Source organism: Vombatus ursinus, unplaced genomic scaffold (genome assembly GCF_900497805.2).
Source record: "Vombatus ursinus unplaced genomic scaffold, bare-nosed wombat genome assembly UNPS02014861.1, whole genome shotgun sequence".
NCBI classification, from domain to species: domain Eukaryota; kingdom Metazoa; phylum Chordata; class Mammalia; order Diprotodontia; family Vombatidae; genus Vombatus; species Vombatus ursinus.
Window position 1 is genome coordinate 15,166,955 of NW_020954639.1, and position 15,348 is coordinate 15,182,302.

Sequence of the window (15,348 nt, forward strand, 5' to 3'; positions counted from 1 at the left end):
AAGGTTGGTGGTGAATTTTTTTGTAGCTGTTATAGCTCATGGAAGCTGTCTATGGAGGTGTAGAAGGATTGGAGCCTTTACCTACACTGAGGAAATCTTGTCTCCTTTTGTATATTTTAGGGAGGCACAATAATGGGAAAGGATTTTAATACCTTTTCCTTTCAAAGCTGAATTTCCTTTCGAATTCCTGGTCACGAATCTGGAGAGTTGCTCCTTCTTTCTCCATCTTTTTAGCCATCTCTTTCCTTTGTTTCCTAACCAGATGCCCCCGTGCAACTGATGAAAATTAAAACATATATTCAATTTACTAATTACTATTGCTTAGAGAAACACAAACACTTACCATGCTTTATTGACTACTTAGTCACAAAGTTGAACACTAGAAGAAGAAATTGAAATTAAGGACCCCAAGAAAGGCAGAAGAGTCTACAGATGATGGTGATAATGGAATGCCATCACTGAGACTTCCCAGGTGACAAGTTATGACAATTAGAGAATTAATATGTACATAGTTACAGACGGGCTTAATTGCAAAGACAAACATTATACTGTATCCCAAACACAAAAACAGATCTAAAATAACATCGGCAGGCTATGATGATATGGGCAGGTTAAGCTGATTTAAAAAAGGAAAATAATACTTACTTGTCAGGTGTTTGGCAATAAATATTTGAAGTTAATTTTTGATATACTCAAATTATTTCTGGGAAAGACAGAACTTAAAAAGTGATCTTTTAGAACCTTTAAACACTAATCTTTGTAAGTGCTTAGAAGGTATCCTTAAAATTGTGGTTATGAGTCTTATGGCTAAAGACCTCAGAGATTTCTATTTGGTACCTGATAGTAATAGGAAGTTAAACAGCAATGAGCTGGTAGTACTGAGGTGGAAATCTGAATTCTTGACTGTTAGTTTGCTATTCTGTCAACATAACAATATAAATTATTGATGAAAAATTAAAATCAAGAAAAATATCATCATTTGTGATAGGAATTTAAAGTAAATGTGATACTGTCTACATTTCCCTTACAGCTAATAGAAAAAGAATGCCCTTTAGAAAGGTGAGATTTGATTAACTTGTCAAAAATAATGGAAGCATAGGCAGCATTTATAGAAACAGACAAATCCAAGCTGTTGAGTTTAGAATATTGTGAAGCTTGAGGCTATACAATTAGTTCATTTTATCTATGACTCTGACTTACATGTTAGATAAATTACATTTCATTGAGATATTGCCAAAGTCCACAGGATTAGGAGCTGCAATAAAGTAGCAGGCAAAAAAGCATCTTGTATTTTAAATAGTCCATCATTGATTCAAAACCAAATTAGATTCAGAATAACTGACACATCAGAATAATGAAAATCTGTAAACAGATCAAACTGTATAAAAAACTATGAATGAGATGTGGTTGATATCAGCATGATCAAATATCAACTGTCCATCCATATCCAAGTCAATTAATTTATCTATTGAATAATCAAAGAGCTATCATGTGTTTACCTGACTGTATCTTAGTAGCACTCTCTTTCCTTTTCTCCTGCAATTTTTTATACCTCTTTGAACCCAAGAATCCTCTGACACAGGCCTGTATCAATATGATCTTGTCAACTTTTTCCTTTCTCATTAAATTCAACTCTTCCACGTGATAATATTTAAGGAACACCTTAAGAGAGTTAAAAAAAATACACATAGCAATTATGATGTCTGTAGCTAAAAGGTCAAGTTTTTAATCCTATAACATGTCTATGTGCAAAGATCTTCCTCAAGTAGCAGAAAAGATTATTGAATATTGAATATTGACTGCATATTTTAATATTCATCAAGCTACCTGCAAAAACTGCTACATTGGACCTTCTAACATTATTATTCAAAATGCTATTATCTATAATTTCAGATTTGGAAAACAATAGACTATGGGGCTCAGGCTAATGGTTACTATGCTTTTGCAGTTGTTATGGCCACAGAAAACCTCTGTTGGTATAATACAGAGTAGGGGTTGGCAAAGTATAGCCCAAGGGCCAATTCTGGCCCACAGCCTGCACACCTCAAGAACTAAGAATGGTTTTTACAATTTTAAATGCAAATTTGGATTATTGCTGTAGTTTGCTAATTCTGATAGAGACCATTAAGAGAACTGGAAGGGACTTTTAAGGATCATCTAATCTAGCCTGCTTCTCTTATAGATAATGGAACTGAGGTCCAGTGAGGTTAAATGATTTCTTCCAAGTCACATAGATCATAAGCAGCAAAGGGAGATTTGAATTCAGTAGCTCTGACTCTAAATCTTCTACTCTCTTTCCACTGTACCCTACTTCCAGGAATCAGTCCTTTCAGTGATAATTAGTAACTATAGGTTTTATGGAATGGACTAATGGTGCGGAAATGGAGATCTCTAAAAATTTCAGTCTAAAATCTTTCAATCTAAAATTAACTGAAGCTAATAATTAAAAATAAGATAAAATGACTTCCCATAGCCCAATTTCCAAGTTGGGGACAATAAGGACATTCATCTTTCTGTTGAACAAAGAGAGGTACAGGGAGGCATACAGACACATAACAAAGTCACCTACAGGAAGTAATGGACATGCATTCTTTTCCGACATAGTCCTGACTTTAAGTACACCTAGACTGACATCTCAGAATTGTAAATACATAATGAAGATAGTTTTCCATTCCACAAATAGGTGTCTGGAAGACTGAGTCTTCTGAATAGAAAGAACTTATAACCTTCTGGGAACAAGGTGGCATATTTCCCCTCACTGAAAGGTTAAACATTTATTAATAGCTCATTGCAAAAAGATTTTATTTTAGTAACCAAAAAAGCAGCTTTTATAATTCAAACCTGACAACTGAAACATGAGACCCATGTAACCCTTATGACAGACTTCTCTCAGAGTTGCTCAAGGTCACACAGGGAGCAAATATCAGAAGCTACTTTTGCACGAGAATTCTATTGCATGAGAATGTCTCCATGGACAAGAAAATTAGCACTATGCCTTTTGATTAGATCTAGCTTTTAATTTCTATGTAACTCTGAAGCTGATATATTTAGTCTACTCTGCTGCTGACAATTCATTTCAAATTCAGTCTGTTTAAAAAGGTCATCATTTCTCTTTTTTTTCCCACAGTATTAGAAATGTCCTCATGTTAAATACCTTTATCCATCTTAATGAATTGGAAAAGGTGAAACGGAAAAATACAAATAGTTTGAAAATGCTACACAAATATCATGAAGGTTCAACCTTTTTATGAGTTAAAACTCCATTTGTAGTTAAGAAGACCTTTCTGACCCGGAGGGGGAGAGCCTTTTTGTTTTTTTCCTTGTATTCCCAGCACCTCACACGGTGTCTTAAACACAGTGGGTGCTTAATCAATATATGCTGAATTAAACTGACTATTTTTTTGTTTCCAAAGAGAAAATTGTTCTTAAAATATGCCTTTCTGCATGTCACATGATTGCTACTTGTTCCACTATATAGGTTCTTGGACTAGTTAAGGACCAGGTGGGGTGTTTGTCTTGAGATGGTTTTCCATTCCATAATAATAGTTTGGTACAAGTCACTCTCCCCTAAAACAGCTTTCTTGACAAATGCTTAATATGAAGCACTGTGAAAATATGAAATACTCTGGTCAAATCCTGCTTATATTTACATAATGATAGGACTGGACATTTGCATAGAAATCTGCAAAAGGGGAAGGACTTGGTTTGAAATATGATTTTTAGTGTCACATAATTTCCCCTTTGGTCTGGTCTTGTGATTTCATGATGTGGGAAACTCCCAATGTGGAAACAGCTTTCTTGGATGCATATCACCAATTCATCTACCCAGAGAGGCATAGGCAGCTTTCTATGACACTGACTTGCCCATGGTCACACAGTTACTGTGTGTCAGAGTCAAGATTTGAATCTAGGTCTTCTATGTCAATTAATTCTTAGAATTACACCAACTTTCAAGAGCTTCTCTAAAGGTGACAGCAACCATTCTTAGACCTGAATGCCATGGGTGGCCAACACATGCTCCTTGCTCTCCAGTTTGGTTCCCACAATGTTGAGCTTAACACTCCCCCAGGACTTGGGATTTTATCCTTCCCTCTTTCCATGGAAAGATGCTGGCTATCTGAGAGATACAATATAATGCATCATTTCCCTAAGAGTCTTCTAATTCCAAAGACCAAGCACTGTTTATCAAGGTTTACATCTTTCTCTAAGGGTTTAAATAAGCAATTGTCTCACAGGATCTGAGATCTGACATATGGGGTGTAGTGGAAAGGATACTAGTATTAGAGGATTTAGATTCAGATCTTGCCACTGATGCTTACTACTTGTATGACCTTGTGCAAGCCACTTAACCTCCATGACCTTAATTTCTTCTTAAGGGAGTGGAATTGGGTGGCCTCTGGGATTGTTTATCCAGTGCTTTATCTATGGACATACGAAATATGTGAATATATACATCACCATCATCACCACCACCACCATCATCATCATATAATATCATTATATAGTTTATAATACATATTTATAATTTATACCACTTTATATATTAATATATTTATACATAAATATATAACTTATATTATAATTTAAAATTATGTTTGCATTCTATAGTATCATCATTATATCATTTGCAAAGCACTTCATAATTATTACCTCATTATATCCTCAAAGAGGCCTGGGACATAGATGCTATTATTATCCTCATTTTCTAAATGAGAAAACTGAGGCAGGCAGAGGTTAAGTGTGTATACACATATGCAATATATGTTTGGTGGTCATAGGAAGAATAGGATCCAATTGACACAGAGTAAATTATAACACCACTACTGTGCCAGATTTGAGGCTAGGGCTAAGGACTAGCCCTGTAACCTCATTGGATGGGGAATTCCCAGGGAAGGAAATTCCCTCTAACACAAATGTAGGTTTAGTGACTTCTTTGCAATGTAAAGCCTTAGAAAGTTGTCACATGACTGAAAAGTCATGTGACTTGACCAGGGTCACACAGCCAGTGTGGGTCAGAGGTAGGATTTGAATCCTAGGCAGAACAGAATATTACAAAAGGACCTAAACATTTCAATTTGACCAGTACAATCCCTTATGGATTCTTTACTACTCATTTTGGAGAATTATAAAATAGAAAGAAAGAAATAAGTCAGGCTTTATGTAGGATCATCATTATCATATTCATTTTGCCATCTTTCTTTCAGTAAGGCTTTGAAATAACATTTCCTTTTGATTCTGAGCTAGCTTCTCAGAGCAAGTGCCATCACTTGCCAATTCTTTCTTGGGGGTACAGTGAATAGAGTACTGGCCCTGGAGTCAGAATGACCTGAGTCCAAATCTGGCCTCAGATACTTATTACGTGTGGGATCCTGGACAAGTCACTTAACCCCAATTGCCTTAAAAAAAAAGAAAAAGAAAAAAAGAGTTTCTTGAGATTGTGTGACATAAAAAGGCAGAGCTGCTGTTAAAAAGGCAAGGAGTCATTTATTTGTATTATTCCCAATTCCATGGCACTGGCCCTACAGTTATCAAAACACAGTTTCATAAATCTCAAGTGAAGAGAGTCTAAACATCTCTATATCTACACACATATTAAAACATTACTTTGGTTTTTCCAAGAGCCCAGTTATCAAGACCAGCTTGTTCTAAGATGGCAGCACAGGTTTCAGGGCTTACTGGAGGTTCCTCACTTGATCTGAAGCAGAGGATATAGTACCTAAATCCAGAAACAGGTTTTTATTAGTACAGTAAAAGGGGCTTAAATGTAGACTGCTTATTTGTCTCCAATTCTAGCTGGACACTAGTCTGCTGGGTATAGAGACGAAGAGAGTTGCCATGGAATCCTTGGAAATTCTTTCTCTGTTGTATCCCCAGAACTTAGCATTGTGCCTGGGTATAGTAGGTGCTTAATAAATGTTTATTTGTTGATTGTTGTTTGAGGCATCCTTCAGACAAAGGATAATGTAGGGCTGAGGAAGAACCCCTTAGATCAGCTCTGGAATAGATTCAGGGTTTTTCTAGCTCAGATGATTCAACATTAGATGGCCCAGAATCAAATTGGTTTCAAGGTGAGAACACAAAGGAAGCCATTTACTCCAGAACTCACTGGTCAGCATTTAACTCTTGAGATTTTGCTATAAGGGGGTCAATGGAAGGAACTGGGGATACTTAGCTTAGAGAAGATAGAAATTAGGAGTGCCATGGAAGTTACATTTAACTAAATGGCAGGCTTTTTCAGGGAGAGACTAAATGCCTTTTGTTGGGCTCCAAGAGCAAAGAGTGAACACTGCAAGGAAGCAGATTTTGACTGACCATAAGGAAAAGCCTTCTGAATGGTAGGGGTGATCCAAAAGTAAAATGGCCTTCTATTGGGTGGTAGAGTTCTCCATCACTTGAGGTCAATGGTCACCTCTTGGAGGAGTTACATCAAGGATTCCTGGTCAGGTGGAGGAACCCTTTGAGGCTCCTTTTAATTCTTAAATTCTGGGGTTGCGTGAAATTGCTCTCATTGACGTACTCAGATTTAGCTTTCTATACAAAGTGAGTTCAGGAAGCACAGCTACCATTTAAAATTTGCTTCTTCGTAACAACACAGAATTGTCTAACTGGAACACAACAACCAAAGGTTCTAACTAATTTATGCATTTTATTTAGAAACTCAGCTAAAGCCTAACACCACACACACTGTACACCTAGGAGGTTATTTGGTTCTATTATCACCACCACAGGGCTTTTGCAAAACATTCCATCTTAGATTCCTTGCCAATTTTGAGGAGAGCTTTAAAATAACAGACAAAGCAAAACATTTAGCAAATGACTTATTGTAATAAATGGCCTGAGGTTAGGTCACCTTGGTACTTAGTTTCTTCACCTTCAAAGTCTCTATTTACCACCCAAGTTTTTCCCCACTTTCACAGTAATTTAACATTTTCAATTTAATTTAAAATTCATTGGAATTTCTGACCTGCCAAATGAGCGATAATCAGCTCCAGCTTCCAAAAGTGGACAGGGCTACTTAATTTTGTTGCCACAAAATGATAGCTACTTTGAAAACTACATATGTTGGAATGACTTTCAAGAATGTCTATAATCATATTTAATCCAATCTGAGCCAGCCTTTGTAGTCTTACCTCTCTCTACTCTCCTACACCAATCCTTCACCTTAGCCAAACTGGTCGACTCACTGTCCCTCAGATACACTTTGTGCTCCCCTTCCTTAGTATCTTTCTTTGTCTATGCCTTTACCCATTCCCATGGTTAGAATTCCCACTCCCGTCTTCCCAACATATGCAAATGCTACCTGTCACACTCCTGGACTCTATTATGGACACCGTACTGGTTGAGCAATCCCCAGTTCAGAAGGCTGTAGAATTCACAGCTGTAGCAGATACTCAGCTTCTGCTGATCTTCTTCTGCTTAACTTTCAAAGACCTTTCCAACCTAGGCCCAACCTAACTTCCTAGACTCATTGTACATGATTCCCTCCTTCACTATAGGATCTAGCCAAAATGACCTTCTCTCCATTCTTCATACATACCACTCCTGGTCTTAGCTCCTTGCCTTTGTACTGGCTGCCTCCATGCCTATAATGCACTATCTCCTCACTTCTTCCCTAAGAATCACCCACTTCTGTCAAGATGCAACTCCAGCACCACCATCTGCATGAAGATTTTTTTTGATCCCTTCGACTGCCAGTGCCCTTGGATCAGGCATGTCAATTGATGCAAATCTTAAAAGTAAGTTTATTAGAATTTACTATAATTTTTCCTATCTGTATAAATGTGCTTTAAATACAAATAACTATAAACAGATATTATAATTTTATTTTGAAATAAAAATGTTCATCTTACTATCTCTATTTTCTTTTTCTAACAGATAAAGAAATGAACTGCATCAATTGACACATTTTGATTCTTCCAGGTATTCTTCAACTCTAGTACTAGTTTAATTACTTGTGTTTATTAGCACTTATTCTGCATATATATATTTCATATCTACATACATACATCTACATTTATTTCATCCATTAGAATGTAAACTCCTTGAAAGTCAGAATTATTTCATTCTTTGAATATGTATCTTCAGCACCTAGCATAGTACCTGGCACATAGTAGGTACATAGTTGTTGTAGTTTGTCCTTCATTTTGGAAGACAGCCAATGACATCAGCACTCATGAAATGGATTGAAGTGAGGCAGAACCGCACAAAGTCATCAAGTCTTACTCTTTCTTTGAGAGTCACTGAAGTCCAGTGGCATGTCAAAAGTCAAGATGATGGTGATGGACTGGGCTGCAGTGGATAACCCTGGCTTCTTCAATGTCTGACCAAGCCTGCCTCAGCCACCTTTGCTGCTGCTGGAATAAATTGTTCTCATCTCCCCATTCTGCCAGGGGGGGAAGTTTTCATATTCTTGGGGTAGACATCCCACTAACTCACCAATGGGTTTGAGGCCTGTCAGTTACCTCCTACTTGGTTTAGTTCATCTGCTGAGATGGTTTTACTGAGGTGTGGCCTCTGTGCATGCTGCAGCTTATTGGAGCCATAGGACAGAGTAGGTACCTAGGAAATGCTCATCAGTCACTAAGTATCTATTAAGCACCTACTAAGTCTAAGGCACTGGGGATACAGGTACAAAGAATGAAATGATCCCTACTAGCAATAAGCTTATACTGAATGATGTTAAGTGTCCATCTGGTCTCCAAGTGGCTGTCAGTTCAAACAAAGCTATATGAGACATCCTGGAGAGGGTGAACACATACCATTGAATCTCCTGAGTGGTTTCCCATAAAGCTGGCAAATCAGTAGAGCACAGGAACAATTAGTCATTCATGATTAAAGCATTTGCTATTTATTAATATCTGGCCACTGGACCCAGATGGCTCCGGAGGAGAAAGTGAGGCTGGTGACTTTGCACAGCCCTCTCTCACTTAAATCCAATTTACTTGCATGTCATGGCATCACCTCCCTAATGTCATGGTCCTCTTCAAGAATGAAGGACAAACAGCATTTGTTAAGTACATACTTTATGCCAGGCCTTGTGTTAAGCTACTGGCAACAAAATGCAAGGCAAAAACCCTGAACCCTCCCTTTAGCCTTTACCCAAAGTATAAGTCTCTGGACCAATAGAAAGGATCACTGTAAAAAATGCCTCTGAGAAGAAATTAGAATCTGCAGCTTGCATATCAAAATCTTGACACTTCCTTTTGTGAAAAAAGAAAAAAAAAACCTTCCTACTAAAGTAGATGGAGGGGTTTTCAAGTGTGTGTAAGAAACTATGCATCACTTACATATTGCTTAAGATTTCAAGATTTTTTGAAACATTCTTAACATCATTTCATACCTTAATCTCTTTAAAGGAGCCAAGTGTGCCTTATGCTGGAAGTTCCTTTTGAACTAAAGTTTTGATACCATATTTGGGGTGGAATTTACCAGTAGAGCTGTTTTGGTTTATACACTCACTGTAATAATCACATTACTAAACCTTAGCAACACAAGAGGACAGTGAGTCAGTCAACTAGCATTTATTAAGTGTCTACTACGTGCCAGGCACTGTGCTAAATGCTGGGGCTACAAATGAAGGAAAAAAAAACCAGTTCCTACTTTCAAGGAGCTGATTGTTTAATGAGGGAGAAAACATTGCAAAGAACAAGATATATAGAGAATAAGTTGGGTTTAGTCTCAAAGGGAAGGCACTAAGTTGGAGGAAAATTAGGAGACTTTTGGAGAATGGGTCTTGAATGGGACAGTATATTGGCAAGATCACTGATTTTAGGAACAGAGACTTGGCTTCTAGTCCCAACTCTGATGTAAACAAAGTCAACTAAACTCTCTGGGCCTTGGTTTATTCAGGAGAATAGATAAACTCATTTCTTCCTTCCAGTTCTATGAGTCTATAAATTCCTCTAATATTTAAAAAATGAATCAATAAGAAATTTTTCCTATGTATTAAGAATATTTTTATTTAGTATATATTTTCTTTATGTGATATCAATTAAAAAGTGTGGTTATGGCATACATTATATTTTATCATACAGACACTACTGGAAAACAAATCCTATTTGTTCTCCAAACTGGGGCATCTTACAATGGCAGATTCTGGCAATAAAAGTCAATTGAGGCTTCTCTTTTTAAAATCATAGAGTAATTTGCGAGAATAAAAGTTGACTGGTATAAAACAGCCCTGTTTCTTTGCTTTCTCCTGAGCTGGCATTTTGTATACAAAGAAAGCTCAATAACCATAGCATGGATAAAGGCACCTGTCAGATCTATGGATAAGGGAAGAGTTTATGACCAAACAAGAGACAGAGAAGATCACAGGAAATGATATAAATAACTTTGATTACATGAAATTAAAAATTTTTTGCACAAACAAAATTAATGAAGCAAAATTAGAAGAAGAGCAAAAAAACAGAAAAATTTATAGCAAGTTTCTCTGATAAAGGCCTTATTTTTAAAACATATAGAGAACTGGGTCAAATTTATAAGAACATGAGTCATTCCCCAATTGATAAACTGTCAAAGGATATGAACAAGCAGTTTTCAGAAGAAGAAATCAAAGCTATCAATAGTCATATGAAAAAATGTTTTAAATCACTACTGATTAGGGAAATGCAAATTAAAGCAACTCTGAGATAACACCTCCCATTGATTAGAATGGCTAACATGACAGATGTTGGAGAAGATGTGGAAGAATTGGGACACTGATGCACTCTCAGTGAAATTGTGAACTGATCCAGCCATTCTGGAGAGGAATTTGGGAGTAGGCACAAAGGTCTATAAAACTGTGCATGCCTTTTGACCTACTATTTTGATACCACTACTAGGTATGTATCCCAAAGAGATCAGTGAAAAAGGAAAAGGACCTATATGTACAAAAATATTTCTAGCAGCTGTTTTTGTGGTGGCAAAGAATTGGAAGTTGAGGGGATACTGAACGATTGGGGAATGTCTGAACAAGTTGTGGTATATGATTACAATGGAATACTATTATGCATATGAAATGATGAGCAGGATGGTTTCAGAAAAAACCTGAGAAGTCTTCTATGTACTGATGCAAAGTGAAGTGAGCAGAACCTGGAGAACAGTGTACATAGTAACAGCAATATTGGAAGGATGATCAACTGTGACTTAGCTACTCTGCTCAAGACTCTCATCTAAGACATTTCCAAGGGACCCATGATGAAAAATGCTATCCACCTCCAGAAAGAAAGAGAACTGATGAACTCTGAGTGCAGATTGAAGCGTATTTTTTTTAAAAAAACTTTATTTTTCTTGTTTTTTTTCTCACGTTTTATTTGCAACATGGATAATATGGAAATATGTTATGCATGACTTCATACATACAATTGATATCATGTTGCTTGCCTGCTCTAGGAGTAGGGGGATGGGCAAGAGGGAAGGAGAGAATTTAGAACTAAAATTTAAAAAAAGTGTTAAATTTTTTTACATGTAATTAGGAAATATTAAATGAAATAAAAACATATTAAAAAGAGAAAGTTCGGTGCCCATAGAATATGAATATCTGTGAAAAATCCACATACCGCTTTATGAAGTTAGCAAAAAGTATACGATGGGAATAACCCTGCCTCCGAATTCTTGCTGTTTCCAGAATTCCTGTGTAGCGCAACTGTAACATAACTTTCTCCTTATCAAATTTCCTGGCCTGGCGATCATTATTTGGTTTGATGCAACGAACGAAGTGAGGCTGGCCAACCACCATCTTCGATAATAAATCCATCAGGGAATACTATAAGACATGATGACATATACTTTCCACTGTAGTCTAATCAATCCTTTCTTTTCATTGTAAAAATATTTTTAAGAAAGGAAGTATCATAACACCTTATTAATTTAGATAAAAATGAATTAATGAGAAGACTGAATCACAGCCTATTTTGATAAAAAGGAAATATAGATTTGTTATTTTCAGGTTCATGCAGTTAACTAGAAGGAGTCATGAGAATGTTGCCTAGCAGAGATCCATGGTAGACCCTCTGTAGTGAATAGTTGAGAATTATCTATAATATATTATTTGCTAAAGCATGCTTAAAATGCATATTTATACACAATTTGCCCACTTATAGAGTTTATAGGCTCCTTGGCCAATTTTATTTATATTATTAATTTGCTTATCAATTACAAATAATTATAGAAAACGCAAAAGTAAGCTTCAGCTTAGCTCACCAGAATGAACAAATTAAGGTCAATTAGTGAAGTTCTAGTGAATGAAATTACTTTGAGTTGCTGGAGTGAATGAAATCTGAGTTTATACTACATATGCAGAGAAATAAAGTGAAACCCATCTGTATACCTTACTTTATGACATTTTGATAAGGTAGTTGAAGAAACAATTTTCAATTACATAGACATTAAAAATCAAGAATTTATTCAGTAGAAAAGGGGTGGGGAAGGAAAGGGAACAAACATTTATACAGCACCTGTTGTGTGTCAGGCACTGTGCTAAGTGCTTTTTACAAATATTATCTCATTTGATCCTCATAACAACCCTGTGAAGTAAGTTATTTTACAGTTGAGGAAACTGAGGCAAAGAGGTTAAGTGACTTACCCAGAGTTATATAGCTAGTAACTGTTTGAGGCTGGACTCAGATTTTTCTGACTTCAGGTCCCGTACTCTATCTATTGTGTCACTAACTACCTCTAATACCAGATACAATGTATCCCAAAAATCTTAGTGCATTTATGGCCTTTAATAGCTAGCAAATGCAATAAAATTTTTAGGATACCCTATATTATTAATGGTTTGGTCAATGGATAATTAAATTAATACAAAAATTAAATTAATACAAAAATACTCTACATGAGTAGAAAACACTGTATGGCATGGTAAAGATTACTGTTTATTGCTGAGGTATGACAGAGTCTGAGCCATTGATGGGTAGATCTCTCCAGGTATGCAGAGAGTCTAATCCATATTTATAAAGGCACAAACACATGCCAAATGGGGGCTTTGCCATTCCTAGAGGATGTGCTTTGCTTATTTCTTCTTGGCCATTGTTTGTTTTTACAAGATTCTCTTGTAAAAGCTAGATCATAAGGCAGCATAAACCACCTTTTCTTTGTTTTTATACATAGTTTCTATGTAAAGCCTTTTTAAGGGACTGAGGTTCAAAGAACGAGGTTTGGCTAGTAAAATGATTTCAAAACCATATCCACTGTTATCTGAAATTATCTTACAATTATCTATTTCAATATACTGGTTAATCAGATTTTTCTTTTTTTGGCAGAGGAAGCTAGTAGTGGTAGTAATGGTAGTAGTAGTAATTGTTATCATAGTAGTTAGCATTTATATAGCATTTAAAGTATGCAAAGCACTCTATAGCCATCTCACTTTATCTTCACAATGACCCTAGGAGAAAGGTGATATTACTACCTTCCTTTCATAGATGAGGGAATAGAGGCAAAAATTAAGTGACTTGCCTTAGGTCTGCCTAGGACACAGCTAGCAGGTGTCTGAAGCTAGCTTTGGATTCAGTTCTCCCTGACTCCAAGACTAGCACACTATCCACCATGCCACCTAGTTGTACCAAGAGAAATGTTATTTCATGCAAGTGGAGAACTCCCAGTGTGAAAACTTCCTACAGCAATGTAGATCAGCAACTTATCTGTAACCTTAGAGAGCTGCTTGGGGTACCAAGTGGGAACACTGAGTTAAAATGCACAATGGTACATCAAAGAGGAGATAAAAGATCTAGCCATCAGCAATGACTGTGTCAGGAATGGAAATTCTAGTAAAAGCTCTTTAATTACACAGGTTTGGATATTTCCTAAGTCTCCTCAAAATAACATGATATCCCAGGGGTCCTCTCAAGGATTAAATTCCCAGAGATGTTTCTCAAATTTCTAGGTCACTTTGTCATGCTGCCACTTCTCTTCTACTCTTTTAGCCCTTTCTTTCTTCCCTTAGTGGCCAGTACCTTCCATTCTCAAATGACCATCTGTCTATTCTGTGTATATCCTGGATGTGCAAAGTGATCTATCTGTTGTCTTCCCCATTAGAATGCATGTTCCTTGACGACAGGGTCCGTTTTGCCCTTGTTTGTATCCCTAGTGCTTAGCAGTGTCTGAAATGCATAAGGGTGAAATCAAGCAAGGCTTCTTGCACAAGGAAGATTTTAACTGAGACCTAAAGAAAGCCAGGGAAAAAGTCATGAGTCCAGTTCCTATTCCATGAGTTTTCACTGGCTGTCCCTTATTTCTGGAATTCTCTCCCTCTTCATTGGATAGGGACTGTACCCATGACTTCTTAGTCATGGAATATGGGAAACTACCAGGAGAAGAAGCTTTATCAATGCAGGCTTTTACTTTTTCTGCAACCTGGCCTTAGAGAACAGCCTAGGACACTGAGATATTAAATGAGATGCCTAGGGCCAGAGAGCTGTTATGTGTCAGATCTTTCTGGCTTTCAGGCTAGCTCTCAGATATTCATTATGCCATGCTGCCTCTCATGTGCTATGCAGAGACAATTCATTTCATAGTTCTTCCCTAACATATAAATCTAAAGAAACCCTGACAGGAAAGGGACAAACTTGAGTTAATAATTATCTATGAAGTACATTGTTACCCATCAAGTAATATGATAAGTAATGTGCTAAGCAATTTATTGTGGAGAACGAGAAAATTCTTCATAGATGGGGTAGAAAGTAGGAGTCTGTAGTAACTATTGGATGTCAAGCTGACTGCTGAGGACTTCAAGAAATTCTGTGTGTGTGTGTGTGTGTGTGTGTGTGTGTGTGTGTGTGAGCATGTGCGTTTTTGGCAAAGCATTCTAAGTTATGTTGTAGCTATGGGTGAATATGAGTAGTTAATTACAGGCCCTCCAGTAGTGCCGCCATATACAAAGAATGGTGTAGCATATCTTCATCTATCAAGTGGGTTAGATATTTATCTTCCACATTTAAAGAAAGTTAAGGATATTAATAAAACAATGCAGAAAGGTAAAAAGATACATGACTTCCATTATATGACTGGCAAGTCAAATTCTCTATGCTGGGAGGTAGAGTAGTAGTATGGCATAGTGGTCAGAATGCTACACTTGTCTTCAAGAAAAATGGGTTCAAATCTTGCTTCTGATACTTACTGGCTGTATGACCACTGGCAAGCCCCTTAACTTCCTTAAATTTCAGTTAACTTATCTATAAAATGGGTATAACATCAGTAGTGCTTACTTCACATGATTTTTGTGAGACTTGAATAAAAGTGCATGTGTATATGTTATATATAATATATTAATTCATCATATAGAATATAGAATATAGAATGTGTATACTATATTATGTATGTAATATATATCTACATCTATCTACCTGTATCTATCTAAATATATATGTA

General features: G+C 36.6%; 1 protein-coding gene across 1 annotated transcript in view; it reads right to left on the reverse strand.

Moving 5' to 3' along the window:
- The window catches only part of MYO3A (myosin IIIA), a 255,909-nt gene that overhangs the window by 48,556 nt on the left and 192,005 nt on the right, over positions 1-15,348 (reverse strand). Inside the window, exons 24-27 of the mRNA XM_027841624.1 lie at positions 11,541-11,746; positions 5,605-5,716; positions 1,500-1,662; positions 153-276 (exon numbers count right to left, since the gene is read on the reverse strand). Of these exons, the coding sequence (XP_027697425.1) occupies positions 153-276; positions 1,500-1,662; positions 5,605-5,716; positions 11,541-11,746 (605 nt within the window). The remainder of the gene's footprint in view (positions 1-152; positions 277-1,499; positions 1,663-5,604; positions 5,717-11,540; positions 11,747-15,348) is intronic.